This window comes from Lycium barbarum, chromosome 4 (assembly GCF_019175385.1).
Source record: "Lycium barbarum isolate Lr01 chromosome 4, ASM1917538v2, whole genome shotgun sequence".
Lineage (NCBI taxonomy): Eukaryota > Viridiplantae > Streptophyta > Magnoliopsida > Solanales > Solanaceae > Lycium > Lycium barbarum.
Genome location: NC_083340.1, coordinates 146,441,292 through 146,468,494, shown reverse-complemented (window position 1 = coordinate 146,468,494; position 27,203 = coordinate 146,441,292). Strand labels below are relative to the sequence as shown.

The window sequence follows — 27,203 nt, the reverse complement described above, 5'->3', positions numbered from 1 at the left end:
ATGGTTATCATGGTAATACATTCCACCAATATTATTGAAAGTAATATAGATATAGCTAATCCTGTATGGAGCTAGCTTTCATAAAATGGAAGGCTAAAAGTATGCAATATTTCCCTTTTACTTTATCATGACTTGCAAGTTACATCCACAATGTGACTAATTGGGAATATCCAGCGCTACATTTTCTTCTGGAACTTCCTTTGAGATTTCAAGTTGACCATTTTTAGCAACTCATAGCTAAATTGAATTATTGAAATAAATGAAGCAAACAAATGGATAAACACTTTTAAGTTGGGTAAGCTGGGGTTATAATTCATGTTTTATCCCGTGAAACTCGAGTTGTATCGAACTGTTCGGTCATGGTGCATTCATTGATTCAACCCATTCTAATCCAGCTCCCTCATTTGACACCTCTAGTTGCCGGAAAAATACAATAATGATTTACTTGATTATGTCGTTTTGTGATTTTTTATCCTTAGGAGTAGGACTCAAGTTTGTTTATCACCTCTAATCAACATCAACTTATAGCTAGATTGAATTATTGATAGAAATGAAACAATCAAATGGAGAGACACTTTTAAGTTGGGCAGGTTGGGGTATAACTCTTATCCATTTTTTCCCAATCAAACTTTAGGCGTATCGAAATTTTGGTCACGGTCCATTCATAGATTCCTGTGGAAATACACTGGGTATGTTGTGGTTGATACATTCATAGATTCAACCCATTCAAAACTAACTCGCTCATTTGACACCTCTAGCTACCGGAAAAAATACAATCACTGATTTAGGCGGAAGCAAACTATTTGAATTCCCCATTTTCTTGGTCCAGCTGTGTGAGTGAATCTACAAAATCTGGGGATAAGAAAAGGGGTCTCTAGTTAAATGATCTCTTAATGTTTGTACACAACTTTTCAAGTTTGAAAAAAAAAAAAACTCCTATTGATAGCTGCAAGAAACCTACCCAGAGATCCTATATTGTCACTTTTACAGTTAAAAGTGTTGTAAATGGCAATCTGCTTTGTGGACAAAGGAGCAAAGGTCGGAACTCGAATTGAAGACACAATGTATTACCTCCAGAAACCATAAAAATGGCATGTTGATCAGTCAGTTTTATCGCAAAACTTGGCGTTCATCACAGAGATACAGTATCTGCTGATGCAGCATGGACAAGCATTTCGTTCTCATCGATTGAACACTTGCCTGAGAAATCCACTGCAGAATCTCCTACAAGGATATAATGGCAGTTAACAACATTTTAATATACTTGCTAGGAGAGGAGAGCAATCAAACTAGGGCTCCAAACAGTTTAAACCTACTATAGACAGCTCATTCAAGAAACCAGCACATACACAACATTATACATGAAAGTTAAAACCATCAGCAAGATATCAAAGTTTTCTGTATCCAGCAAGTACATAAATGTCGAGTTGAGGCCATGACCAATCATCCTCGAGAAATTGAAGCTGGTACACAGAAAGTTAAACCTACTTATAACTTTAGTTCAATGAAGACATTAAGACATATATCAATACATGTGAGTACTATATATAAATAATTTACCAGCCAAGTACTTAAACATGTCACAACATGCATTAGAATTAGCAGTGACATAATAGATGATAGAGCATGCAACATGAGCTCACTTCAAAAATAAAATTATAGAACTATTAGTCAGAGAGTATATCGAAGTCAATACCTGAAGAATGTCGCAATCCCTTGACAGCCTCAAAATTCTTGTAGGTATAGCCAACAAAACTTAAATCTTCGGGAATCAGACGCTTCTGCCAAAATAAATATTACAACAGAAATTTTTTTTACTTAAGCATGGCATGGGAAGAAAAGGTGTGCGGGAAAGGAGAATTAGAAAAGTCAGCTGGAGAAGAAAATGTCAAAGACGATTATAGCAAGACGCACAGCAAAACATGATTTCATTCAGTATGGAACATAGAGATGCAAAAGATATATCATCATGAGTCATACATAAGCACTAGTCATCTACGCTATTATGAGTCTAAATTCAATAGCACATATCTGAAACTTAGATTCCTGACTCATCTTGTAAAACTGTTAGACATCCCATAAACTCAAAATTCTAAGAAAAATTTCATGTAAAATTTCTCACATACATAATAGAAACCAAAATAAAATGTTAAAACTTTCAGATTTGCTCAAATAAGACTACTTAACTCATCATGGCAAAAGAAAACTCACCTTTCTTTGGGGTCCTGAACTGTTTTTTGCAGGTGCTTGATTTGCCTGCAGTGAGTTGCAAATGTACATTAGTTGCGAAAGAATTCTCAACTAAGCATTGTTATCAACAGCAGTTAAACATGAACATCAAATTGATCATCCAAACCAAAGCTTAAGGATATTCAAATGAAAATAAAAGGTGTTAATTTTAGCAGTTTTATCCAGAAAATGGTCCTCTGCATTTGGTGATAAGAATTAGCTTTGATCCTTCAATTCTGCTTTTCATTCTCATTTTGCTTTTATTTCTCCTCTTTTACTTTTTCACTTCTTCTGGACTACTTTTTTTTTTTTTTACCTCCAACACTTAGGTGGAAACATACTCTTAGTGGAATTTTGTCTCGTCATGGTTGAATAACCATATAAACTTGTACTAATCAAATCATAGAGTTTAAGCCTTTTGTAGAAGAATAACAACTAAAATTGAATCAGATCAATATGGAACTGTCATCAGAAAAGGGAAACATGAGAAAAAAGGATTAGCTAGCCCTGCCTTCTCTCCGTAATATCCTTCCACTCAAATGAAAAAGAGTAGGATTTAAGTATGAAAAAGTTGATAACATGTTCCATTGCAGATGCAGATCCACGATTTGAAGTTTATGGGTTCTCCCACAACAACCGCAAGTTAGTGTACAATAATTATTGGGTTCACAATCAAATATTTATAGTTATTTAGTGGATATTTTAATACATATATACGGTCTAGGCAAAAGCTATTGGGTCCCGTGAACCCACATATTACACTCTGTATCCGCTACCAAAATACCAAAGGTCATAAGATCACCAAGGTTAACTATTGATCACAGCATAAACAATAATGTAGCTTGTGTAGTAGTGAACCATGTGGACATACTGTCACGATTAGGTTACGAAGATGAAATATCACTTCTCACAAACTTACTCTAAAATTTGGAAAAAGAAGACAGAAATGGAATAAGATATAGATGGTAATTCACCTCATCAAACTTCATGAAATTTTGTGTGTCTAGATCATTATTGACTTCTGGCTTAAATGCTGCCTCCATGTCATAAAGTTTATCCCACTTTATGTCTTTGAACCAGGGGTGAGCCTGATTATATTCATGAATAAAACATAAGATTCTATAATTGATTCAAAATGAGACTTTCCTTGTTACACCAACCTTTATTTGATCTGCACCTCGACAACCAAGACGACTTTCAGCTTCACAAAGCAACCTACAGATCAGGTCTTTGGCTTCAGGAGTCAATCTTGCTTCCTCCGGAAATTTTACGTGATTTCTCCAATGAACAATCTGTAGAACCAGAACAAGTGTCAAGGCGTAGAATTTAAATCATACTACATAAGCATCCTAACTGAACTACCATTGGATCGGACAGGTTGCACAGGGATTAGGAGTGGCAAACGGGCGGGTCGGATCGCATATGGTTGGGTCGAAAATGCGTTAAACAATAAAAAGTGGGTTAACCAACGGATAATATGGATAACCGAATAAACAATGGTTTCAGGAATAGCCAGCTAAGAATACAAGCTAAAAGCCAAAATAAGCTTAGACTCCCAGAAAGCAAGAACTCATGAAAAATAACAAGCAGACAAATGGGTATTGATAATATGGATATTCTTATTATCTATCTGGATATCCATTTTTAAGAAGTTGGTTATCCAACCCATGTCTAATGGGTTGGATTGGATGGTTACTTGTTCTTTTAACCATTTTTCCAGCCCTGCACAAGTATTTCAAAGTATTCACAAGATAATTTGATTGTTAACTAAATACACAGGATAAATAATCCCAGTGCCATCATCAATGTTGAACATGAGAAAGTAGATATCCTTTCCAAAGTTGTAAATTATGTAGTATCAATGCTCCTAAAAGAATTGGCACACACTCTTGCGGATCACTATACCTTTCTACATGTCGTTATCGGATCTTCAGAGTAGAAAGGGGGATAACCAATGAGCATCTCGTACATGATGGCGCCAAGTGACCACCTGAATGAAGCAAGAGAAAAGAGGAAAATGGATTAAGTCTACTAAATTTACTTTGTCTATTCAATGGGATCATACCTAAAAGAAAAAACATAATTGAAACATGTGAGCTATGTTCAGCAACAAGTGCATGAAACAGTCATGTTTAAACTTTGAAAAGGAAAGATATCAAAAAATTTAAAACACCAGCTAATTAAAAATCCACGTTAATCACAAAGAGTAAGAAAACTAACCAATCACATTCCACTCCATAGCCTTTCTTCAGTAAGACCTCAGGAGCAATATAGTCAGGAGTGCCAACTGTTGAAAATGCCTGCCATACAACAGGTAATATTAAAGGTTATGGTAACTAATTAACAAATATGTCATGGAATTAAGATCGCAGCAAAAGGTCATTTCTTGGAATAGTAAATGATGTTTCTAGTTTGTTTCCATTACTCATGTGAAGATGAGTAATAGAAAAGGGTAGTCTTGTCTTAACAGTTATTGACCAAGATCTGTTACTTCAGAATATAAATAAGAGTAAGACACAACATTAGTTATTCTGCTCTATCTTTCAGTCTTAACAACGTTCATCTAAGTAATTCAATTTTTTCAGATGGTCCACACTGGGTAAAAGGTTTTTGTTTTAACAAAACGTAACACTTTTAAGCAGCAACGTATCGGTGCTAAATTCAACAAAATAACAGGAAAGCAAAACTGATTTTATATTATTTCTCAATCTTAAGTGGAAGGTTAAAGTTCACAATAGACTTGATTGATATGTCATTTAGCAACCCAATTATTGGAGCTGTGTTTCCCTTATTACATTACAAAGTTCACACTATCTAAAGCTGGAATAATGGTGGTAGATAGTTCTGCATATGATTAATTCGATACTCCAGGTCCGAAACTTACGGAGAGAACTACATTATTCTCCCGAAACCAATTGTTCTTGTTCTAGATATTACTAGTACTTTTCTTCCGATTATTAATTTTTCTACTGCACATCTATGATCCTTGAAAAATCAACAAAAATAAGGATTCTGATTAAGTTTATAATTCATGAGATAAGCTGTGTTTCTGTTAATAATGTCCGACTTACTAATTTTCTTCTGTTTATTTGCCAATGCTGCAGTTGTTCAAGGGAATTCCAACCAGTTCCCTTGTTAGCAGATCCGCTTGAGTCCTCACCATCCATCACTTCATTTTCATTTATAGGAGATAAATTAGAACAGTCAAGGGGCTTGCATAGACCAAAATCAGACAGCCTCATGTGTCCATTTTTGTCCAAAAGAAGATTGTCAGGCTTAATATCCCTGCAAAAAAACATTATGTAAAAGACATAAACCCTTGAAATCATTTCAAATCTTTTGTAAGACTCCAGTGTATAGGATTAACTACCTGTGAATGTAGTTATGCTTATGAATAGACTCTATGGCCAAAACACTTTGAGCAATGTAAAATCTTGCGACTGTCTCAGTTAACGTCTCCTCCCTCATCAGCAACGTCATCATATCACCACCAGGCAAATATTCCATTACTAGATACAAGTAATCAGCATCTTGAAAAGAATAAAAAAGTTTAACAATAAAGTGGCTTGCTACTTCAGCAAGCAAATTCCTTTCGGCCCTAACATGTTCGACCTGCAACATAAAGAGATGGTAAGAAACTCAGACCACTTCTTAAAACAGAAAGCAAATTCCTGTTGGCCCCTTAAACTTGTTATGAAGGATCTGGTCCCACCTGCCCCCTACTTAGCATTTCAGACTTCTTCAACTTTTTCATTGCATATATATTTCCAGATATTTTATCCCGGCACAACCTGACCTGCAAAATAGATTTGAATAAGAATCAGAACCTCATTATCAGGAGCAAGTGCCGGTAAACAGGAAACACATTTCATGTGACCACGAGGTCACGGGTTCAAGCCGTGGAAATAACCTCTTGCAGAAATATAAGGTAACGTTACGTACAAATAGACGCAATATGGCCCATCCCTTCCCTGGACCCCATGCATAGCTGGAGTTTAATGCACCAGGCTGCCTTAGTGTCCAATAAAAGGACCAACGAAATTTATCTTCCTGAATACTACAGTAGCCTTGGGAAGCAATTAAGATTTTCAAACTTACTTAGGATGCTCCAAAAACATCAATTATTATAACACAGAGCTACATTAGAATAGGGAGAGATACAAAAGCAAAAGCATCATGAGTGGCCCCAATTATTTAATGTCTAAATATTTTTTTATGATGCATCTTGAGATGGTACAGACTGATTATGGATGTTGCATGAGAATGGAAGGAATTCATTGAACATGCTCCTCCTGGTTAAGCATATGAAGCAGTTGATCATTGAAATGGATGGCATAGAAACCAACTCTATAGAAGTTGTGATAATTTCATATTTTACAATTCAGTCTTAAACAAGTTGAACGGTCCAGATAACACAAACATAGCGGGGAAAACTCAATCCCTGAAGAATGAAATATTTTTCAATCTAAAGAGATTACAGAATCTCAAACCTCTCCAAAAGCTCCTCTACCGATGATCGTCAAAAGCTCAAAATCATCAACAGAAATCTTGTGACGCTTCAGTCGGATATACTCTGTCTCTTTTCTTTCCAATTCCTTTAGAAAGTCCATTTGTTCCTCCTTTGGTACACCAGAGCTTTCCAATTTCTTTTCTAGCAGTAAACGCCTACAGTTTATACACAATAATACATGAGGGGATACACAAAAGAATTGTCAAAATTCCGATGCTGTGCCTATGTATTTTTGGTTCAAAAATAAAAAAGTTCATATTACTACTTATCACTTTTACCTAGCTATCAACCTCCATGCCACAGGAGCGGAGCCAAGTGGTGGCCAGGGTGTTTACCCGAACCCCCTTCGGCGGAAAATTACCATGTATACACAAGGTTAAAATTATTTTTTATGTATAAATTGTAGATGTTGAACCCCCTTGGCTTCCTCATTTCTTATTTTTTTATATTTTTGAATCCGCTAATGAAAAAATCCTGGCTCCGCCACTGCCATACCATATTGAGATTATCAAGCTACATGTTGCACAAATTTCCAATTCAAAATCTAAAATATTCTAACAAAATCACAGGTTGCATTCCAAATAAATGCCATACAAACATGAAATCCGAAATGAAAGTTCATAATCCTGCGATTTATAATGATCTTCGATCAAAATCTAAAGTTTTCTACAGAATGCACACATTTTCAAGTATTCTAAAAAATCACATTTAGCATTCCTAATAAATATCGTACAAACGCATTTACATAAACACTAAAATTTCAAAATCATATAATATAATCTAAGAGAAATGACGAGGCGATCCTGGATAAGTTTCATGTGCAATTTATAATCACGTCGCATTAAAAATAAATGCTTCACAAACGCATTTACATAAACATTAAAATTTCAAAATCATATAATAAAAAATAATATATGATGATGATGATGAGGAAATTAAATTAAACCTTTGTTTACGATCCTTGATGAGTTTCATATGCTATTTCTAAAGTTTTCTACAGAATGCACACATTTTCAATTCAAAATCTGAAGTATTCTAAAAAATCACGTTACATAAACATTAAAATTTCAAAATCATATAATAAAAAGTAAGATATATATGATGATGATGATGATGATGATGATGAGGAAATTAAATTAAATTAAATTAAATTAAACCTTTGTTTACGATCCTGGATGAGTTTCATGTGAGATTTATAATGATCTTCAATCAATTTCTTAGCAGCAGCGACACGTTCAAGAGTTAAACTAGAGCCTAATTGTTCCTCCAATTCTTCCTCTTCTTCCTCTTTCAATGCTACAACCACTTTATTATTATTATTATTATTATTATTATTATGTTGTTGTTGTTGTTGTCCTTCTTCTTCCTCATCTCTGTTCTTCGCCATTTAATTCTAATTAAAATTCGATCAATCGTATGATTGATCGAATTGGCGAAGAAGAAGATGAAGGGCAAATTATTCAACTTTTTTTTGATTTTTTTTTTTTGTTTGATGGGAAGATTGTATAAGGAGAATGAAGACAGAATTGGACGGAGGGAACTTTGAGAGAAAAAAATAACAGTAAATGGGAAGTGTTAAAAGAAGGCTGTTAGTTAGCGCTTTTTAAATGGTTTATAATTTATTGTTTATTGCCAACGTGGCACTGTATTTTCGGCTGGGTCCCACTTATATTGTGAAATTGTTCATATTTTTCATTTGTTAATTAATAGTTGAAAGGCGGAATACATAAATGCTCTTAAACTTGCTTTACTGTCGTTGAATCATTCAAGACACCTGTATTGGTGTCCACTTTGTCGGTTGAACACTCCACCTTACAGAATAATCATTGAGACACCTCTCAAATTTATGTGTCATGTCAATATCGGGTGTCCACGAGATACAATAGAGACAAAGTGAGGCTAATTTAAGATGTTTATCTATGTATTATGCCAAGTTGAAATCATATATGCCCTTGTCGATACAAAAATGAATGATATTTATATCTATCATTCTATTAAGTACTACTATTTTATGCTCTAAATTATATTACTACTATTGTTTCTTTTACTTAAACTATTTTTACTATTTCTATGGTGGAAACTTCTCTTTACTATCTTATGCTCTAAATTCTATTAATATTCTATCAATCGTCGAATGACGATTGAGCGAATTGGCGAAGTAGAAGATTGGGAAATTATTGAACTTTTTTTTTTTTTTTGTTTGATGGGAAGATTGTATACGGAGAATGAAGACAGAATTGGACAGAGGGAACTTTGAGGAAAAAATAACAGCAAATGGGAAGTGTTAAAGAAGGCTGTTAGTTAGCGCTTTTTAAATGGTTTATAATTTTTGTTTATTGCCAACGTGGCACTGGTAGGTCCCACTTATATTCTGTTTTTATTTTATTTTTTGAAATTGGGGGTAAGGAAAGAGGAAATGGTGAAGGGAATTATATAATGTGAGGATTCAAACTCTTATGAATAACGTGGAAATTTAGGTAGTCAAACAATTGAGTTATTAAGGGCCCGTTTGGCCATGAAATTTTTTCACTTTTTTCCAGAAAACGTTTTCACTTTATTTGAAAATTAATGTTTGGTCATGGAAATTTCAAATACAATGATTTTGTAAAACACTAAAAAACTTGTTTTCATTTTCAATACATTCAAACAATCAAATATTCTTTACAAAACTATAACCAAACATAACTTCAACTCTAACTTCAAAATACCAAATAAAGTGAAAATATTTGGTTTTCATGGCCAAACGCCTACTAAGATGGTGGAGATGCCACGTCAGAATAAGAGGAAAGTATTCGTACTTGTCCCTGAACTATGTGAAATTGGTCCTATTTTTCACTCGTTAATTTATTGTTTATTGCCAACGTGGCACTGTATTTTCAGCTGGGTCCCACTTACATTGTGGGCCCCGTTGTGCTCTGAAGGTTTTCAATAAAAATTGTCTCTTATGTACTGCACAGGACCAAAAATTGTCTCTTATTTTCACTGCACAGTTTTGGTCCTTTATATTATCTCTGTCCCAAAAAGATTGTCCTCCTTTCCTTTTTAATCTGTCCCAAAAAGATTATTTGTTTTCTATATTTAGAAACAATTTAACTTTATGAGATGATTTTTACAGCCACACAAATATCTAAAGCTTATTTTGGATCACACATTTCAAAAGTCTTCCTTTATTTCTTAAATTTTGTGCCAAGTCAAAACAGGACAATCTTTTTGGGAAGGAGGGAGTAATACTTTTAGGGGTCGTTTGGGTACACGGTATTAGCTAGGATATATCCCCATCACTAATTGTGGGATTAATTTTATATCATATTTGGTATAAGGTATAAATTTATTCTGGGATAAATTTATATCTTGTACAAAACAAAGTATAAAGGGCATCTCAAACTTAAACATGGATATCTCATCTTATCCCATTAATCCTGAGATTATTTTATCCCATCTCCTAGATGGGATAAATTAGTCCCGAGATTATAATCCTGGGATAATTTTGTCTACACCCCTTAGTGTATGTCAAATATTTAACAATTTATATTCGTTATATTTGACGAAAATAGTGAAAAAAATTTAATCACTAACACCAAAAAAGTCTCATCAAATTCTAAAATATTCAACACAAAAAACTAGCATAAATACTAAAAATATTAAAAACCGAAAGAAGGGGAAATTATTGAACTTTTATTTTATTGATATGAAGATTGTATCGGAGAATGAAGACAGAATTGGACGGAGAGAACTTTGAGAAAAAACAAGTAATTGGAAATTAGACAAAAATAGTCCCTTATATTCGCGGGTAGGTTCAAATAATCTCTTTAGTCTTTGTCAAATATTTTATACAATATATATACACTCTCTGTCTCAATTTATGTGACACAATTCAAATTTCGAGAAAAAATTTACCGCGATTTATTCATATGTCTTTTAATTATTTAAAATTGTTAATCATTGTGACTTATATTTCTTTTTATATAGTTTCTAAATATGTACATTATTTTAAAAAAAATATAAAGATAGTATGTCCGAATTCACGATCAAAACAAATAAATGTGATCACATAAATTGGGACAGAGGGAGTATTTGTTACATTTGGCGGAAATAATGAGAAAGTTTAATCAAATCCTAAAATACACAACATAAAAAATTCCACACTAAACTCTAAAAATATTAAAAACCGAAAGAGAGGGAAATTATTTAAACTTTTTTGTTTTGATACGTAGATTGTATTAGGAGAATGAAGACGGAGTTGAACGGAGGGAACTTTGAAGGAAAAAAAAAATAGAAAATGGAAATTGTTAATTGAAGGCAGTTAGCTTTTTAAATGGTGTATAATTTTTCATTATTGCTTACGTGGCACTGGTGGGACCCACTTACATTGTGAGCCTTGTCAGTTTCCTTCCCCAGGAGGTCTCCGGTCAGTTTCATCATAGGTAACCAAGTTTTCGACAGGTACTGGTGGTGAATAGTAATTCCGGCTAGTGAACAGTACTTTCCGGCGGCAAATAGGGATTTTTCGGTGGTGAACTGGTCATATTTACTTGGAGTTGGTACCTCCGGTAGCCCATATCCATTCCCTGTCTATTAGCCTTATAAACTTTTGCCTGCTCCGCGTACTTGATTACTTATTTGCACTGCCTTTAGACTCTTGCTAACTTGTGCTTTAGTATTAATCCTTTGTTTGTTTTAGATTGACCTTTGACTAGCGTCTATTTGCTTTAGTGGCTTTGGTAAGGGATGGTAGACTAGGGTCATGTTCTCGGTTGGGGACGGGGGCTAGGGTTTGGGGGGCCGAAGGGGGTTAAGGGAGTTTCTAGGTTCAGAGTAGGGTCTTGAAATATTGGGACTTGATCGGGGAAGTTTATAGAGTTAGTTAAGACGCTTAGGAATAGGAGGATTAATATTGCTTGTGTGCAAGAGACTAAATGGATAGGACCTAACGCTAAGGATGTGGACGGGTATAAGCTTTGGTTCTCGGGTAAGTCGAGGTATAGGAATGGGGTAGGGATCTTAGTAGATAGTGAGTTGAGAGATCAGGTGATAGAGGTTAGGAGGGTCAATAACAGGATGATGGCGATTAAGTTAGTCATTGGAGGGTTCTCCTTGAACATCATTAGTGCTTACGCGCCGCAAGCGGGATTGGGCGAGAAGGAAAAGAGGCGCTTTTGGGAGGACTTGGACGAAGTGGTGGGAAGTATACTGCCTTCTAAGAAGTTATTTGTAGGAGGAGATTTCAATGGGCATATTGGTTCTGTTTCGAGGGGTTATGACGATGTGCATGAGGGGTTTGGCTTCGGGGACAGGAATGAAGAAGGAGTCTCACTCCTGGATTTCGCAAAGGCCTTTGGATTGGTGATAGCCAACTCGAGTTTTTCAAAGAAGGAGGAGCACTTGGTAACCTTTAGTAGCTCGGTGGCAGCGACGCAGATATAAATTTTGCTCCTTAGAAAAGATGATAAAGGTCTCTGTAAGGACTGCAAGGTAATTCCGAGTGAGAATCTTTTGACCCAACCTAAGTTATTGGTGATGGATTTGAAGATAAAGGGGTGAAGAAAGCGAGGGTCGTGGATGACCGACCGAGGACTAGGTGGAGGAGTTTGACGTTGTCTAGTGCCCTAGAAATGGGGGAGAAGTTGATGGCTATGGGAGCATGAGATAGTAGGGTGGATGCGAGCAGTATGTGGGATAGGACGACCAGTTGTATTAAGGAAGCAGCTAAAGATGTACTGGAGGTCTGAAGAGGTCGCCGTGGTCGGCACCGAGGGGATTGGTGGTGGAATGGAGAAGTACAAGGGAAGGTGGAAGCAAAGAAGCAGGCGTATACGAAGTTGGTAGACAGTAAGGATGATGAAGAGAAGCGGATGAACAAGGATAAGTATTAGATGGCGAGAAAGGAGGCGAAGTTGGCGGTCTCGATGGTAAAAACGGCAGCCTTCGAACGCCTTTATGCAGAACTAGAGGATCGAGGTGGGGATAAGAAGTTGTTCAGGCTTGCCAAGGCGAGAGAGAGGAAGGCACGCGATTTGGATCAAGTGAAGTACATCAAGGACGAGGATGGAAAAGTGCTGGTGGAGGAAGCCCACATCAGAAGGAGATGGTAATCATACTTTCATAAACTCTTGAACGAAGAAGGGGACAGAGACATTGTGTTGGGAGATTTGGAGTACTCCGATAGGCGTCGCGACTTTGGATATTGTAAGAGTATAAAGGTTGAGGAGGTTAAGAGAGTTGTTCATAGGATGCGCAGGGGAAGAGCGACAGGACCTGACGAGATCCCGGGGAAATTTTGGAAGAGTGCGGGCAGGGTAGGCTTGGAGTGGCTGACTGGGTTGTTCAATGTCATTTTCAAGACGGCAAAGATGCCCGAAGAATGGACGTGGAGTACAATGATTCCCTTGTATAAGAACAAGGGCGACATTTAAAGCTACAACGACTATAGAGGTATCAAGCTGCTAAGTCACACTATGAAAGTGTGGGAAAGGGTGGTGGAGATGAGGGTGAGGCGAGGTGTATCTATTTCAGAGAACCAGTTTGGATTCATGTCGGGACGCTAGACTACAGAAGCCATTCATATTGTAAGGAGATTGGCGGAGCAGTATAGGGAGCGGAAGAGGGACTTGCACATGGTAATCATCGACCTAGAAAAGGCTTACGACAAAGTGCCGAGAGAGGTTCTTTGGAGATGCTTGGAGGCTAAACGTGTACCTGTGGTGCACATTAGAGCGATAAAATACATGTATGATGGAGTCAAGACCAGGGTAAGGACAGTAGGAGGAGACTCGAAGCACTTCTCTGTTCTGATGGGGTTGTGTCACACCCCAATTCCACTAGGGTGTGATGGGCACCCGGCCCCACATCTGAAGCCGAGCGAACCCACAGACCTTTGGGACACACGTAATCTGAGTAGACTTTTTAAATCAGATAAAAATAAAATATATAATAAACTCTCAAAATATGTTTGTTCGATGCTTTCCAAATCAAACAGAATCTATGATCATACAGAATTTAACACATAATACAGAATGACGTATCGGCTGATGAAGCCGCATACATAACTGACATACTATACCCACGACTCTGTCTGCAAAGTCTCTAACATCAATCCAGAAGAAGCACACATACAAACTCTGACTTGGCAGCACTCCAGAAGCAAATGGAGCTTGCCAACTCTGCTGGAACATCCTCTATAATAACTTCGCATCGTATGGGTGTACCTGCGCGGCATGAAACGCAGCCCCCGAAGAAAGGGGGTCAGTACGGAATAGGTACTGAGTATGTAAAGCATGAGATACGATAAACAGAATCATAATCTGAGCAGGGAGTACAGAAAAGTAAGTGCAATAACCGGAATATCAAAATGCTTACTCACAAAACATAGGGAATGCATGTCAGAACATATGCCATATCCTGCCCCATTATGGGACACGGTGAACAGAACGTGGTCGCCACCCCGTCACTGGCGCCACAACACATCATACTCCAGAGTAGGGAATAACTTCGTAACATATCATATCATATCAGAATGTGCACATATCAAACATATCAGATGGCCATATCATATCATATTATCATATATCAGAATGTGTGTACATGGCACAGCATACTCCACAACCCATGTACATGTATACCTGCCCCCTCACATCGAGGCACGGCGAACAATGCAGTGGAATACGCGTGATAACATATCCTGGCCCGGGCTCAGTGAGGGAAACATTGAGGCGTCCACGAGTGGAGTAGTGAGAAACTAAATGCAATGTAAAATACAATACATTTACAAAGACTCGATAGGACATGTCGAATGACAAATCGTAATAATGAAATCGGACAATAATCATAGTAGGTGTATTTCGGATGTCATAGTGAGTTACGTAGAAACAATCTTTCTGGGATCGTTTTCATGTTCCAAAATAGTTTATAAGACTTAAATGAATATTTAAAATAATTGTCATTTAGTAGTTAGAAGGATAGTTAAAATGTTTCCTTTAATATCGCTCGAAAATGAGACAATAATACAATAGGAGATAAATCGGGATTAGTGGGCCCACCTCGGGTCAACTGAGGTGGCGTACACAATTTACGTACGTTACACTTCATGACGTCACTTGTGAGAGTTTTAAAGTAGTCGGGTCCTAGTTGCGCAAGTTCTAGGTGTTTAGGCAATTTTTTCACTATTCATAAAATATTTAATTCAATTCTACTGAATGAAAAAGGGGCAAATTTAAATGCGGATTCCTAAGAGTAGAGTCGTCCCCGAGGCTCGTATCCAAACCTATCAAACCTAAGACATGCCAAGAGAAGGAAAGGTAAAGCTTTACATACCTTATTCGCTCCTTGCGCCTCTCCAAACTCAATTCCCGTTTCCTCCAAAATCTACAATTGGTCGCAATTACCAAATGTTAACTATAAGACTTTAGGACCTGGATCTTAAATTAACACTTTTCTACAGAAATTTGGGCAGCATCTCCCCTATAAATTTAACATCCCCGAGATTTTAACTCGGCCAAAATAACCAACAACAATACCCACAACATCAACAATCACTACAAAACACATTCTAGCATAAATAATCTTCTTTCCAACATAGTGCGACAACTCCCAATCTAACTTCGCACTTCCAAACTAATATCAATGTTTTCATATCCATTTACTAATCAAGATCATTCCAATACAATTCGGAAGCATTTCATATCATTCTACAAAATATTTACAAAATATACAAAAATTCCACCAAAACCATAATTCATCCGAAACTTCTAATTTTCGACATAAATATTCATAACACATTTTCATCTTCCAATTTCATCAACAATAATCATAATTTGCACCTTAACAATTTCATTTTCATAATTACATAAATCTACCATAAAATCACAAAACTTCCCATAACAACTTAACAACCAATCTTTCATGCTAATATGGACTTACATCCCTCCAAATCCACCAACCAACATAATAATTCACATTTAGACTTCACTTCCATAATTACATAAAAACTACATTAAAATCACATAATTTCCTATAATCATTTTCAACAATTTTCCATACCAACTTGAACCATTTCCTTCCATTTCCATTACAAGGCTTCAACAACACAATTAACATAACAAATAAAATTGGTTTATCCTTCTACACACATACATACCCACGGCTATATATATATATATATATATATATATATATATATATTCATCATGCAACTTTCATATTTTCATGAATTCTTCTCCTTTCTACATTCCACAACATAAATAAAACCTTCATAACACATAAAAAGGAATTAATTCTTACCTTTTCTTCCTAACTTCTTCACTTGACCAAAGTGCCAAATCTACGAAACAAACGACTTATCTTCCGAAATAACTACACCACGTTGTAGAGGACCCTTGAATTAGTAGGAATACCACAAGAAAATAATTTTGGGGACAAGATTTTAAGGGGTCAAATTTGGAGGGTCTTGGCCGAATGGCCCTTTATTTTTGGTGTTCTTGCTCTTGTTTTTCTCCTTCTCAATTTGTCTTGAAAGTTCTATGGATAATATGTTAATTAAATGGTCCTTTTATTAATTCATCACATGGATGAATTCACTTGGGCTTGGGTCCTTTTTATGGACCATGGCCGAATGACCCCTATTGGGCCTCTTCTTCTCTTCTTTTTTTTGTCACGGGCCTAACCCGGTTGGCCCCGAGTTGGGCCTAGCCCACTGACCTTTCGACCTTAAAACGTCCATATCTCCTTGTACCGACGTCACCTGGTAACCCACGACCTATGGTTGGAAAGCTAATTCAATTATCTACAACTTCTATTTCTTGGTATTTTTCCAAATTCCAAACTTATAATACCGTTTTTGCCCCTCAAAGTCAGGTCACCCGAAAACGTTTTCTTAAAAATATTCGTTTGGAGGGCTTCCACTTTGATTTGGCCCAAGAGTCCTTCGTGAGTTGTGTTTAACTTTACATATGTGATTCATATAACTTGTCATATGTTCCAAAAAAAATCTTGACGTGTGGGCCCCACCTCAGCTTACAAATAATTCGACGTTCAAAAATACGGGATACAACACTATCAACGTGAGTTTAAATTATGTAGCAACAACATGATTGTCAATTTTTTTTAGGAAGCACGTGTCACGCTCATGCTCTGAAAATGCGGGATATAACATCCTCCCCTCCTTTAAAACATTCGTCCTCGAATGTTCAGCTGCCCTTATGGGATCTTATAACACTTCCCGGGGGGGGGGGGGGGGGGGGTCCCTCTTCTAGTTATCCTTCTCTTCATGCCCATTCCTTATCTTCTACCATATTTTCCTTTATAATCAAACTTCTCGGTCTTTACGTGAATCCTTATTCCGTGTCATTGGTTTTCTAACCCACCATACCAAGTTAGTATCCTTGTCCTTCCCAAGTCATCTCTACTCTGTTATTGTTTCGTCACAATACCTTAACAAAAGCCACATCTTTGGTACGTAATCTCCACTTGACGATCCGATATGGCCACAAGCTGTTCCTTGTTTTTATCTAATCTACAGTATTGCAGCCTCGCTTATCATGATATAAATATCCATCGGCTTTTGGTGTTCTCTTAAGGTGCCTTCCATCCTCGAATACTTTTCTGATTTTGCCATTTGTGGCATCGATTCTGAAGTTTACGAAATTTTCACTTAGGCTCGCAAATCTGTTTCATTTCTAGATCATCCTTCCAGGCAAACACTTTTACATTCGAGGTAATCACATTAACGCGACTGCATATTGTCCCTTTATATGCCAAATCTACTGTCATCGTCACACGGCTTTATCGTTCTTTTTCTTACTTCACATTCCTTGTCGTAGTCACTATTTCTTTAGTCCCACTTTTTTTTTGAAATTGGTTCTCGAACCTCACACGTTCCTCTTTTGCTCCATATGACCGCATCTTATCCTTTTCATAAGCCTATCTTCGAATTTTTATTCAAATAATCTCGTACTTTGCCGATAACTTCTCTCGGGCTTCCCTTACCGGAATTTCTTACCTTTTTCTGACATTTTGGTCTCTTTGTCTTCCATCTACTCACTCTCTTTCATTTTTCAAATATAGTTGTTTTATAACCTTTCCAGTCTTAGCCTGTAGTGAGAGTAATAACAGCTTGCCTTATAGCACTTGCACCATTTATTCCTGTTGTCATTTAAACTTCGGTGCCCTTACTCAATTAATACCTTCTACACCATAGTGCCAGTTGCTGGGACTCACATGTCCGCCGATACGATCACATATGGGATGTCGTACTTATTCATACATACATATATAATTATTACCAACTATCCCACAAAATACCTCCAAACGCTATTCAATCCTATCATAATTCCAAAGCTGTGGCGTACTTTCTGTCTCTCTTCTAGTCTAGTCTGTCGCGTGCTGTGTGGCCTTTCATGGTCTCCAACCATCCCATATACTCTAATTTCACTCAAACTATCCTAGCGTTTCATCTGTCTCTTATGTCTGAATATATAGGATTCTTGCATCCTTCCCAGGGGGTCACCCATCCTCCCACCTTAGCACGCTTAACCTCGAAACTTGATGGAATTCAATGCCTTAATACTGATATAATCGCGTCCGCTTTCTCGTACGACCTTTATTACATGATTTGAGGTCAGTCGAGGTCTTACAGGTTCCGAAGCATTTTCGTATTACGTCCTTCTTTGTACAATTACCATTTTACCCTTTTCGCTTATGTGTATCATTGTTGCCTGTCCTGGGCTTCCGGATTACTAATGGTGGCGGACATACCTTCGTCGCCACTACCTATAAGTACTCAGGTATCCATATGTACAGATTTCCTCTTACCATCCGCACCTACTAATCTACAGCAAAACTGATTATTAACTTTCTCTGAATCATCCAACAAACCTTGTTCTTACTAACTTCAAATTTTTATCCCTTTTTAACTCTTCGGACTGTTAATCATCTGTCATACAATCGTTCTTTACGTCGTGCCCAAATCTGTAGCTTTTCTAAAATGTCACATCCCACTTATCGTCTATTTACAGTGTTTCCATTCCATGCTTCTTCCTGTTAGATATACCTGGTTGGCTTACCATATTTTGAAAAATTTAATCGAGTCTTCTTTACCGTTCTTATTATTCAGAATCTGCACGCCACAAATGTCAACAATACCTTCGTAACCTTCCGTGTCATCCCTTACCTTCTCCCGTCGTACGTAAAGCTCATATAAGGGATTTCATTTTCCTATGACTCGGCTCTATCGCACGATCTAAGATAGCAAAAAGGGTCAACAATCCCTAGATGCCCCGTAGCCTCCTGTTTATAAATGTGGCGCGCTTCACATCATAAACAGGACTTTACCGGACACGACTTTGCAGACAACCCCTAGGACAAACCTGCTCTGATACCACTTTGTCACACCCCAATTCCACTAGGGTGTGATGGGCACCCGGCCCCACATCCGAAGCCGAGCGAACCCACAGAACTTTGGGACACACGTAATCTGAGTAGACTTTTTAAATCAGATAAAAATAAAATATATAATAAACTCTCAAAATATGCTTGTTTGATGCTTTCCAAATCAAACAGAATCTATGATCATACAGAATTTAACACATAATACAGAATGACGTATCGGCTGATGAAGCCGCATACATAACTGACATACTATACCCACGACTCTGTCTGCAAAGTCTCTAACATCAATCCAGAAGAAGCACACATACAAACTCTGACTTGGCAACACTCCAGAAGCAAATGGAGCTTGCCAACTCTGCTGGAACATCCTCTATAATAACTTCGCATCGTATGGGTGTACCTGCGCGGTATGAAACGCAGCCCCCGAAGAAAGGGGGTCAGTACGGAATAGGTACTGAGTATGTAAAGCATGAGATACAATAAACAGAATCATAATCTGAGCAGGGAGTACAGAAAAGTAAGTGCAATAACCGAAATATCAAAATGCTTACTTGCAAAACATAGGGAATGCATGTCAGAACATATGCTATATCCGGCCCCATTATGGGACACGGTAAACAGAACGTGGTCGCCACCCCGTCACTGGCGCCACAACACAGCATACTCTAGAGTAGGGAATAGCTCCGTAACATATCATATCATATCATATCATATCAGAATGTGCACATATCAAACATATCAGATGGCCATATCATATCATATTATCATATATCAGAATGTGTGTACATGGCACAGCATACTCCACAACCCATGTACATGTATACCTGCCCCCTCACATCGAGGCACGGCGAACAATGCAGTGGAATACGCGTGATGGGGAGATCGACGATGATGTTTCACATCGCATTGGTACAGGATGGATGAAATGGAGGCTCGCTTCTGGAGTGTTGTGTGACAAGAAAGTGCCACCAAAACTTAAAGGCAAGTTCTACAAAGTGGTGGTTAGACCGACTTTGCTGTACAGGGCGGAGTGTTAGCCAGTCAAGAACTCTCACGTTCAGAAGGTGAAAGTCGCGGAAATGTGAATGCTGCGGTGGATGTGTGGCCAAACTAGAAAGGATAGGATTAGGAATGAAGATATCCGGGGCAAGGTGGGAGTGACATCGGTGGAGGACAAGATGCGGGAAGCGAGACTGAGATGGTTTGAACATGTCAAGAGGAGAGACACAGATGCTTCAGTGCGGAGGTGTGAAAGGTTGGCTATGGACGGTTTCAGGAGAGGTAGAGGTAGACCAAAGAAGTATTGGGGAGAGGTGGTTAGACAGGACATGGCGCAGTTTCAGCTTATCAAGGACATGACCTTAGATACGAGGTTGTGGAGGACTCAGATTAGGATAGAAGGTTAGGAAGTAGTCTCGCTTACTTCTTTCGTCCTAGTAGTTGTAGTTTGCTCATTCGTTTATTGCCATCTGATTTCTGCTTATATTGTTGGGTCTTGTATTTCGAGTATCTTATTTATTTATGGTAGCTACTGTTTATCATGACTATCTCGCTTTTGTTGCTTCTCGTTTTCATATTGTTTTGTTATGCTTGTCCTTATCTAACTTTTTGTCTTGTTCTCTTTTAAGCCGAGGGACTTTCGGAAACAGCCTCAAGGTGAGGGTAAGGTCTGCATACACTCTACCCTCCCCAGACCCCACATTGTGGGAATTTACTAGGTATGTTGTTGTTGTTGTAATAGTTGAGATCATATCTATCCTTAACGTTACAAAAATGAGTTAGATTTATTCTTATTGACAAAGTGTCAACTATCAAAAGGTAATTTGTATCGTCAATGCACAATTTAGGGGAAAAATAAAGATCGTTATAGTTAAGGGCAAATTTGAACAACCAATTAGGATAATTTCGATGTGGAGCTCACCTGTGACAGTGGAAGCTCTACCGTTGTGATAACTTTTACGAACCGTCAAAACATCTAGAGAAACCTCAGCTCTTTCGTATTCCTAAAGTTTCAGCAAACTTTGATCAGCCAAACTCTCTTAATCGAGATATTCATCAAAATGCTTCAAACTACAATTTCACTACAGTAATTATTCATCGCACAATTTCAAACGGTTTAATATCAAATTAGGAGGCATTGAGGCGGCTTACAATTTGAGGTGTAAGGGTTTGAAAAGTATTCAAATTTATCCTTAAACTATACGAAATAATTCAAATTTACCGTTGAAATATGTGTTACTAGTAAAAATTAGTCTTTAATAGTTGACCGTTAGTTACCAGGATAAAGCAAGTCCATTTTTGTAATTGGAATGGTAAATCTGACCCCAACTATTAACGATGGAAATTTAAAATCAATCACATGATTTAGTGGCAAATTTGGAACTTTGCCTTCTTGTGTTTATTTATGGGGAATTTTTAGATTTATGTACTTGGCACCAAATTCAAGGTAATTTGACATTTTGGGGGGAAGATTTGAGGCAGTCAATGGCGGTGCAATCCTTAAAATTATTTCTTTTGACTGTCAATACAGTTTGTTATCCTGTTGGATTATCATAATCCAGTCAACTTAGACCAAATTGTATCTGTCGATCTAGTCTAAGTCAACAAATTATTGAGGAAAATGACAATACTCGTTGTTATATCATCATGACACAACCATTACGTATGAAAACCTGTGAAAAATAGATTACCAGTAATTCTTCCACACAAAACTAGTTAACCATTTTTTCTTAAGATTAATGTATTTTAGTTAGTTATGGAAATTATCTACTTATATTATTGATTACTTGCTGTTGTAAGTTAAACTTATTGTACATCTTATTTGGGTTGTCGCTGGCTGACATTAGGGCTGATGCAATATATATTCAAAGGATCAACAAAACCCTATAATTTTTATACGCAATGTGTATATGTATGTGATTTCTAAACTCATAATTATAAGAGCGCAATGAAATCAGTCAGAGGCAAATTTATGTACAAAAATTGAGTCACGTAAATACATGATTACTCGACTAAACTCGATATATTATATGTATAATTCTGAAAATATATCTAATATTAACTTGAGGAATACATGGTTAAACTAAGTCGAGTGCAGTATTGGTTAGGGGCTTAGTTTAATTCCTTAAGATCGAGGATCAAACCTTGCTTGTTGTGCTTTTTTGTTTTTTTTTAATTTTATTTCTAAAGCAACCATTAACTTTCGTTTTTTATTTTATTTCTAAACTCTTTTTCTTCTTTAGTTCTTATTACCCAAAAGGCAAAAACGTTTTTCTTTCTTATATTACATCTAATTACTATATTTTTTTTTCTTTATTTCTAACTACCCAAGTCCCAAAAGGCAAAAAAGAAAATATACTTAGATGAAACAATGGTGAACCCATCCTCTTGAAATTTCGGATTCACCTCTGAAATCAGTTAAGAAATATAAGTTTAAATCCTGAATCAGCCTCGGGTGAACGTCATTTTTTATTGGGCATAGAGTTGGAACCAATGGCAATCAAGAATAAATAGTTTTGGTGCAAATAAAACTAAAATGAATTTTCATATAGAATTGTTACAAAGAGGATATAAACATCAGTCAACAAATTCAAGCAGTCACACGTTCCATCCTAACTATCACTAAAAGGTACTATATAACTATAAATTTACCAGTTTTTCTTTTGATATATATATACGTTGCATCTCGATTTTTTTTTATATGTTTATTTTTTTATATTTTTAAATTCCTTTTGATAAAAATCTGGATCCAAGTAATTTCCTATAATTGTAGAGTCAGAGAATACTTTCACAAGTCATACAGTCGACGACATACTGTTGGTTGCAGGTATGCTTTTCTGAAATCCACAAGAGTAAGTAAACTAAACTTTGAAGCAAGTCAACCTCGTTTGCTCCCCTAGTCCCACAATGGGCCCTAAGGCAATTAAATTTAAATGAGATCAATAAAAATGTTAAGTACTACTGTAACTTACAAGATCAATTAAAAATTTTGTTGGGTTCATTTTTTTTTTCTTTTTAATAAACACTGACATATGCAAAATTTTGAACAAATGATGTCACAATTATACTTGCACTTGAGTTTGACTTAAGATTATATTCATTAGTACTTATAGGTATGTGCCAGATCCTTCAAAAATACTGCATTTTTGAATGATCCGATATGAGTGCGGCAACATTTTAAAAGACTTCGAGCAACATAACGGTAGAATTCTGCAAGGGTTATCATAAAAAAGAAAGAAAAAGAAAAGGTAACTCTGCAAGGGAAACTTCAATTGTTTATGCAAAATATCTTTGATTACAGAATTGAGTCCAATACATGTCCAAAACAAGCCAATACTTGAAAAACAAAACCAAATCTTCTATGAAGATAAAAAATAAATTATTCCATAACATGACTTCAATAAGCCATGAAAAAAATTAACCCCCCCAAAATCAGAATTGATTCAATCTCTTAGAATGTAAACAAAATCTTGAATTTCTATAGGAAGCTGGTGCCTGCATGATTATGGTGCAAGAGCTTGTGAGCAGTTTGATCTCTGGCCTGCAAAGCATTCACTGATCTCACAATATTTTCTGGAACCATTTCATCATCAAACAAATCAAACCTTAATTCTTCAGCTCTCATTTCACAAATATTATGCAATACACAACAAGTTCCAAGAACAACAGGCAAATCTTGAAGTTTCACTTTCTGTTCTTTTCTGTAAACAGATTCATCTTTCTTTCAATCTCATAAATGGTTATAAGTTGCAAATAAAACTAAAATGAATTTTCATATGGAATGGTATACAAGAGGAATGAACATCAATCACAAATTCAAGCAAACACACCCAAACTAGCAATATAAGGTATATATGAAAAACCAAGCATGTCGATCAATCACCAGTTATGTACTTAACAAGCAGGTATGAAGCTATCCTGTGATAGATTAACTTTTTTTTTATAGGTCGGCGGCTAACGTAAAACTAGTCAATTCATGATGAATCCTTATAATACAAATATATATTATATATTAAATTTTCTTGAATCTTTTGTATTGTTTACTTCTTTATATTTTGAATCCTTTTAATTAGTGAAAATCCTGTTTTCTAACATTTTTTACAAGCGATTACCTGATAATTTCAGATTATGAGAGTATTTTCCACAAGTCATGTAGTCAATACATTGTTGATTGCAGGTGTCCCGTTCTGAAACCCACAGAGGAGTAAAATAAACTTGTAACAAGTCAACCTCATTGCTCCCCTAGTCCCCCATGGGCCTTAAGGCTATTAATGAGGTCAATGAAAATATTCAGTAGTGCTAACTCACAAGATTAATGTAAAAGTTAGGTGGGTTCAATAAATAGTGACATATGCAAAATTTGTACAAATGATGTCACATTTCCACTTGCACATGTGTTTGATTTAAGATTATGGTCATTAGTGCCTATGAGTGTGTGCCGGATCCTTCAAAAGTAGTACATTTTTTAATGATCCCATACAAGCGCAACATTATTTTAGGGAAATCGATAACTCCAAGGTAATTTAAAAAAAAAAAAAAGTAGAAGGAAATTTCCAATTGCTATTGCAAAATTTCTCTGATAAAGAAATGAGTCCAATCCATGTCCAAAACAATCCAATACTTGAAAAGCAAAACCAAATTTTCTATGAAGATTAAAAATAAATTATTCTATAACATGACTTAATACAATAAGCCATGAAAAAAATTAACCCCCCAAAATCATAATTGATATAATCTCTAAAAATGTAAACAAAACCTTGAATTTTCTATAGGAAGCTGGTGCCTGCATGATTATGATGCAAGAGCTTGTGAGCAATCTGATCTCTAACCTGCATAGCATTCACTGATCTCACAATATTTTCTGGTACTATTTCATCATCAAACAAATCAAACCTTAATTCTTCACTTAATTCTTCACCTCTCATCTCACAAATATTATGCAATACACAACAAGCTCCAAAAACAACAGGCAAATCTTGAAGTTTCATTTCTGTTCTTTTTTGTAAACAACTCCATCTAGCTTTCAATCTCATAAATGCTTCTTTAGCAACTTTTTGAACATCACTAACTTTCTCATTAAAAGCATGTTGAGTCCAAGTTAGATTCTGGTGAGTAAATGGAACCAAAATCCAATCTGTTAATGGAAATCCTGAATTCCCAACAACCCAAATATCCTTCAAATTTCCTCGATTCGCTCTTTCAAAAAGTGCTGATTTTTCCAAGACTTGATCATTTGTCATTGATCCAGGCCATCCAATACAAATATCAGTAAAAATCCCTTTATGATCAACAACCCCTTGTACTGTAACCGAATAAGATGTCTTTTGATTCCTATCAGTATGCCTTTTGTTGAAATAAGCTGTAATATTTTCCTTTGGCGCGATAATTGGTACATGTGTAGTGTACATTGATCCACAAATAGTTTGAATTCCAGAAACAACCTCGAACTCTCTTTTAATCTCCTCCATCTTTAACTCATCAGGCCATTGTACAAACTTCCCCATTAGTACTCCTTTTATAGCTGTGCAAACCTCAAGCACGATCTTATGACAAGTAGATATACCAAGCCCAAATCGCTTAGAAACTTCACGAAGTGGTGCACCTGTAGCTAATCTCCAAATGCATACAGCTACACGTTGGTTAACAGGTATAGCCAAACGTAACATTGTATCTTTTTTAGTTATTACTGATTCGAGTTCTCTACAGATTACGTTAAATGTGGATTTGCTCATACGAAAAGCTTTCTTGAATTCGTCTTCAGGGAAATCAGGACCGTTGCATTGTTCCCACCATGCATTTGACCTGTTTTTAACCCATAATCTCCTTTGTTGTAAAGGCATCTCAACAACATTTTCTCTAGCACGTTTTTTGGTGCTAGACACAGATGCTTGATCATTCATTTTTGAGTCACTTTCTTGATTTTCAAAATCAAAAATAGCGTGATTGTCAACTGAATTTTCGAGACCAAGATATTTATTTAGGATTTCGTCAACTGGGGTGTGATCAAAATCGTCGGTTTTTATTTTTTTGGGCATGTTTTCAAGTTCTTGATGAAGGAAAGTGAAGAAATTGGGATTAGGAGGGAAATTAAAGTCTTCTTGTGAAGGAAATGAGAAAGAAGATATTTCCATTAATAAAATGAAAGAAATGAAAGATTTTTTTTTAGGTGTGAAAGTATTGGAAGTTTGAAGTATGAAAGAGAGGAAAAATATTCAATGGAAAAGGAAGATTGTGTGAACACAGAAGAAAGTATGACATGATGAAATGAAAGTGGAGCTTTACATACATATATATACATACACATGTACTAGATTTTAGTAATACACGGTGAAAATGGGGGGGTGTGGGGGGGGGGGGGGGGGGTTGTTAAGGAAATAACGCGGTGAAGAGGAAGATTCCTCGGGGGGTGGGGGTGGGGAGTGGTGGGGGCGGGGGTTGGTCGGTGTTTTCTTCTTTAACAAATTTGGAATAAAATTAATAGATAATTACACTTTTCGTCCCTCATTTATAATTTGTACTATTTGACTAAGCATATTTAATATTTAATTAACTAAAAATGTGTATTTTCGATCCCTTTATAAGGTAAACATGTAATATTTGGATTATTTTTAGAACTATATTACACTTTTTTGTTTCAATTTATGTTCTTACTTTTATGTTTTTAGTTTGTTTCAAAAAGAATATTTATATATATTCCAACATTCGACATGGCTTGTTTGAGATCACAAAATTCAAGGAGAATATTAATTTAAAATCATAATATTCAATCAGTTATTTTCTTAAATTCTGTGCACAGTCCAATTAAGATACTAAATTAAAATGGAGGGAGTACCTTAAGAAGTTAAGATATAGAACCCGTTTGGATTGGCTTATAAGTTGGTCAAACCAACTTATAAGCCAATTTAAACTTATTTGGGTGTTTGGTAAAATAGAAAACAGCTTAAATTAAATTAAAAAATACTTAAAATAAGTCAAAATCAAGAAGTTGCTCAACCCCAACTTTTTATTTTTTGGATTAAAAGCCATTTTGGTTTGATCAACAACTTTACCTTTTATCCCTTATATTTTTTGTTAATTCCAATAC

The 27,203-nt window shown here is 36.2% G+C and overlaps 3 protein-coding genes across 4 annotated transcripts; 1 reads left to right on the top strand and 2 right to left on the bottom strand.

Moving 5' to 3' along the window:
* Positions 1-588: 588 nt before the first annotated feature.
* On the bottom strand, positions 589-8,330 carry LOC132636896 (uncharacterized). Of its 2 annotated transcripts, XR_009581484.1 has the most exons (13): positions 7,897-8,330; positions 6,720-6,894; positions 5,942-6,025; positions 5,600-5,841; positions 5,301-5,514; positions 4,450-4,529; positions 4,135-4,219; positions 3,390-3,521; positions 3,204-3,317; positions 2,212-2,256; positions 1,697-1,781; positions 1,072-1,224; positions 589-852 (listed from the first exon to the last, which is right to left on the bottom strand). XR_009581484.1 is itself a non-coding variant. In XM_060353967.1 (12 exons), the coding sequence occupies exons 1-12, from the start codon at positions 8,124-8,126 to the stop codon at positions 1,133-1,135; spliced, it is 1,578 nt and encodes a 525-aa protein (XP_060209950.1). In that variant the 5' UTR covers positions 8,127-8,330; the 3' UTR covers positions 859-1,132. The 2 variants fall into 2 exon arrangements, 1 of the variants encoding a protein (XP_060209950.1); XM_060353967.1 differs by lacking the exon at positions 589-852 and having other exon boundaries at positions 859-1,224.
* Positions 8,331-11,800: 3,470 nt separating this feature from the next.
* Positions 11,801-12,163, top strand: LOC132638000 (uncharacterized). The gene has a single exon (XM_060354999.1). The coding sequence runs from the start codon at positions 11,801-11,803 to the stop codon at positions 12,161-12,163; it is 363 nt and encodes a 120-aa protein (XP_060210982.1).
* Positions 12,164-24,661: 12,498 nt separating this feature from the next.
* LOC132636895 (protein ANTAGONIST OF LIKE HETEROCHROMATIN PROTEIN 1-like) lies at positions 24,662-26,383 on the bottom strand. The gene has a single exon (XM_060353966.1). The coding sequence runs from the start codon at positions 26,248-26,250 to the stop codon at positions 24,886-24,888; it is 1,365 nt and encodes a 454-aa protein (XP_060209949.1). The 5' UTR covers positions 26,251-26,383; the 3' UTR covers positions 24,662-24,885.
* Positions 26,384-27,203: the final 820 nt, after the last annotated feature.

Coding starts and splice junctions, on each gene's coding strand:
- LOC132636895 (XM_060353966.1), bottom strand. CDS start 26,250: ATGGAAATATCTTCTTTCTCATTTCCTTCACAAGAAGACTTTAATTTC.
- LOC132638000 (XM_060354999.1), top strand. CDS start 11,801: ATGGCGATTAAGTTAGTCATTGGAGGGTTCTCCTTGAACATCATTAGT.
- LOC132636896 (XM_060353967.1), bottom strand. CDS start 8,126: ATGGCGAAGAACAGAGATGAGGAAGAAGAAGGACAACAACAACAACAA. Junction 5,842..5,941: donor AAATGCTAAGTAGGGGGCAG/GTGGGACCAGAT, acceptor TTTATGTTGCAG/GTCGAACATGTTAGGGCCGA. Junction 5,515..5,599: donor AAGCATAACTACATTCACAG/GTAGTTAATCCT, acceptor GTTTTTTTGCAG/GGATATTAAGCCTGACAATC.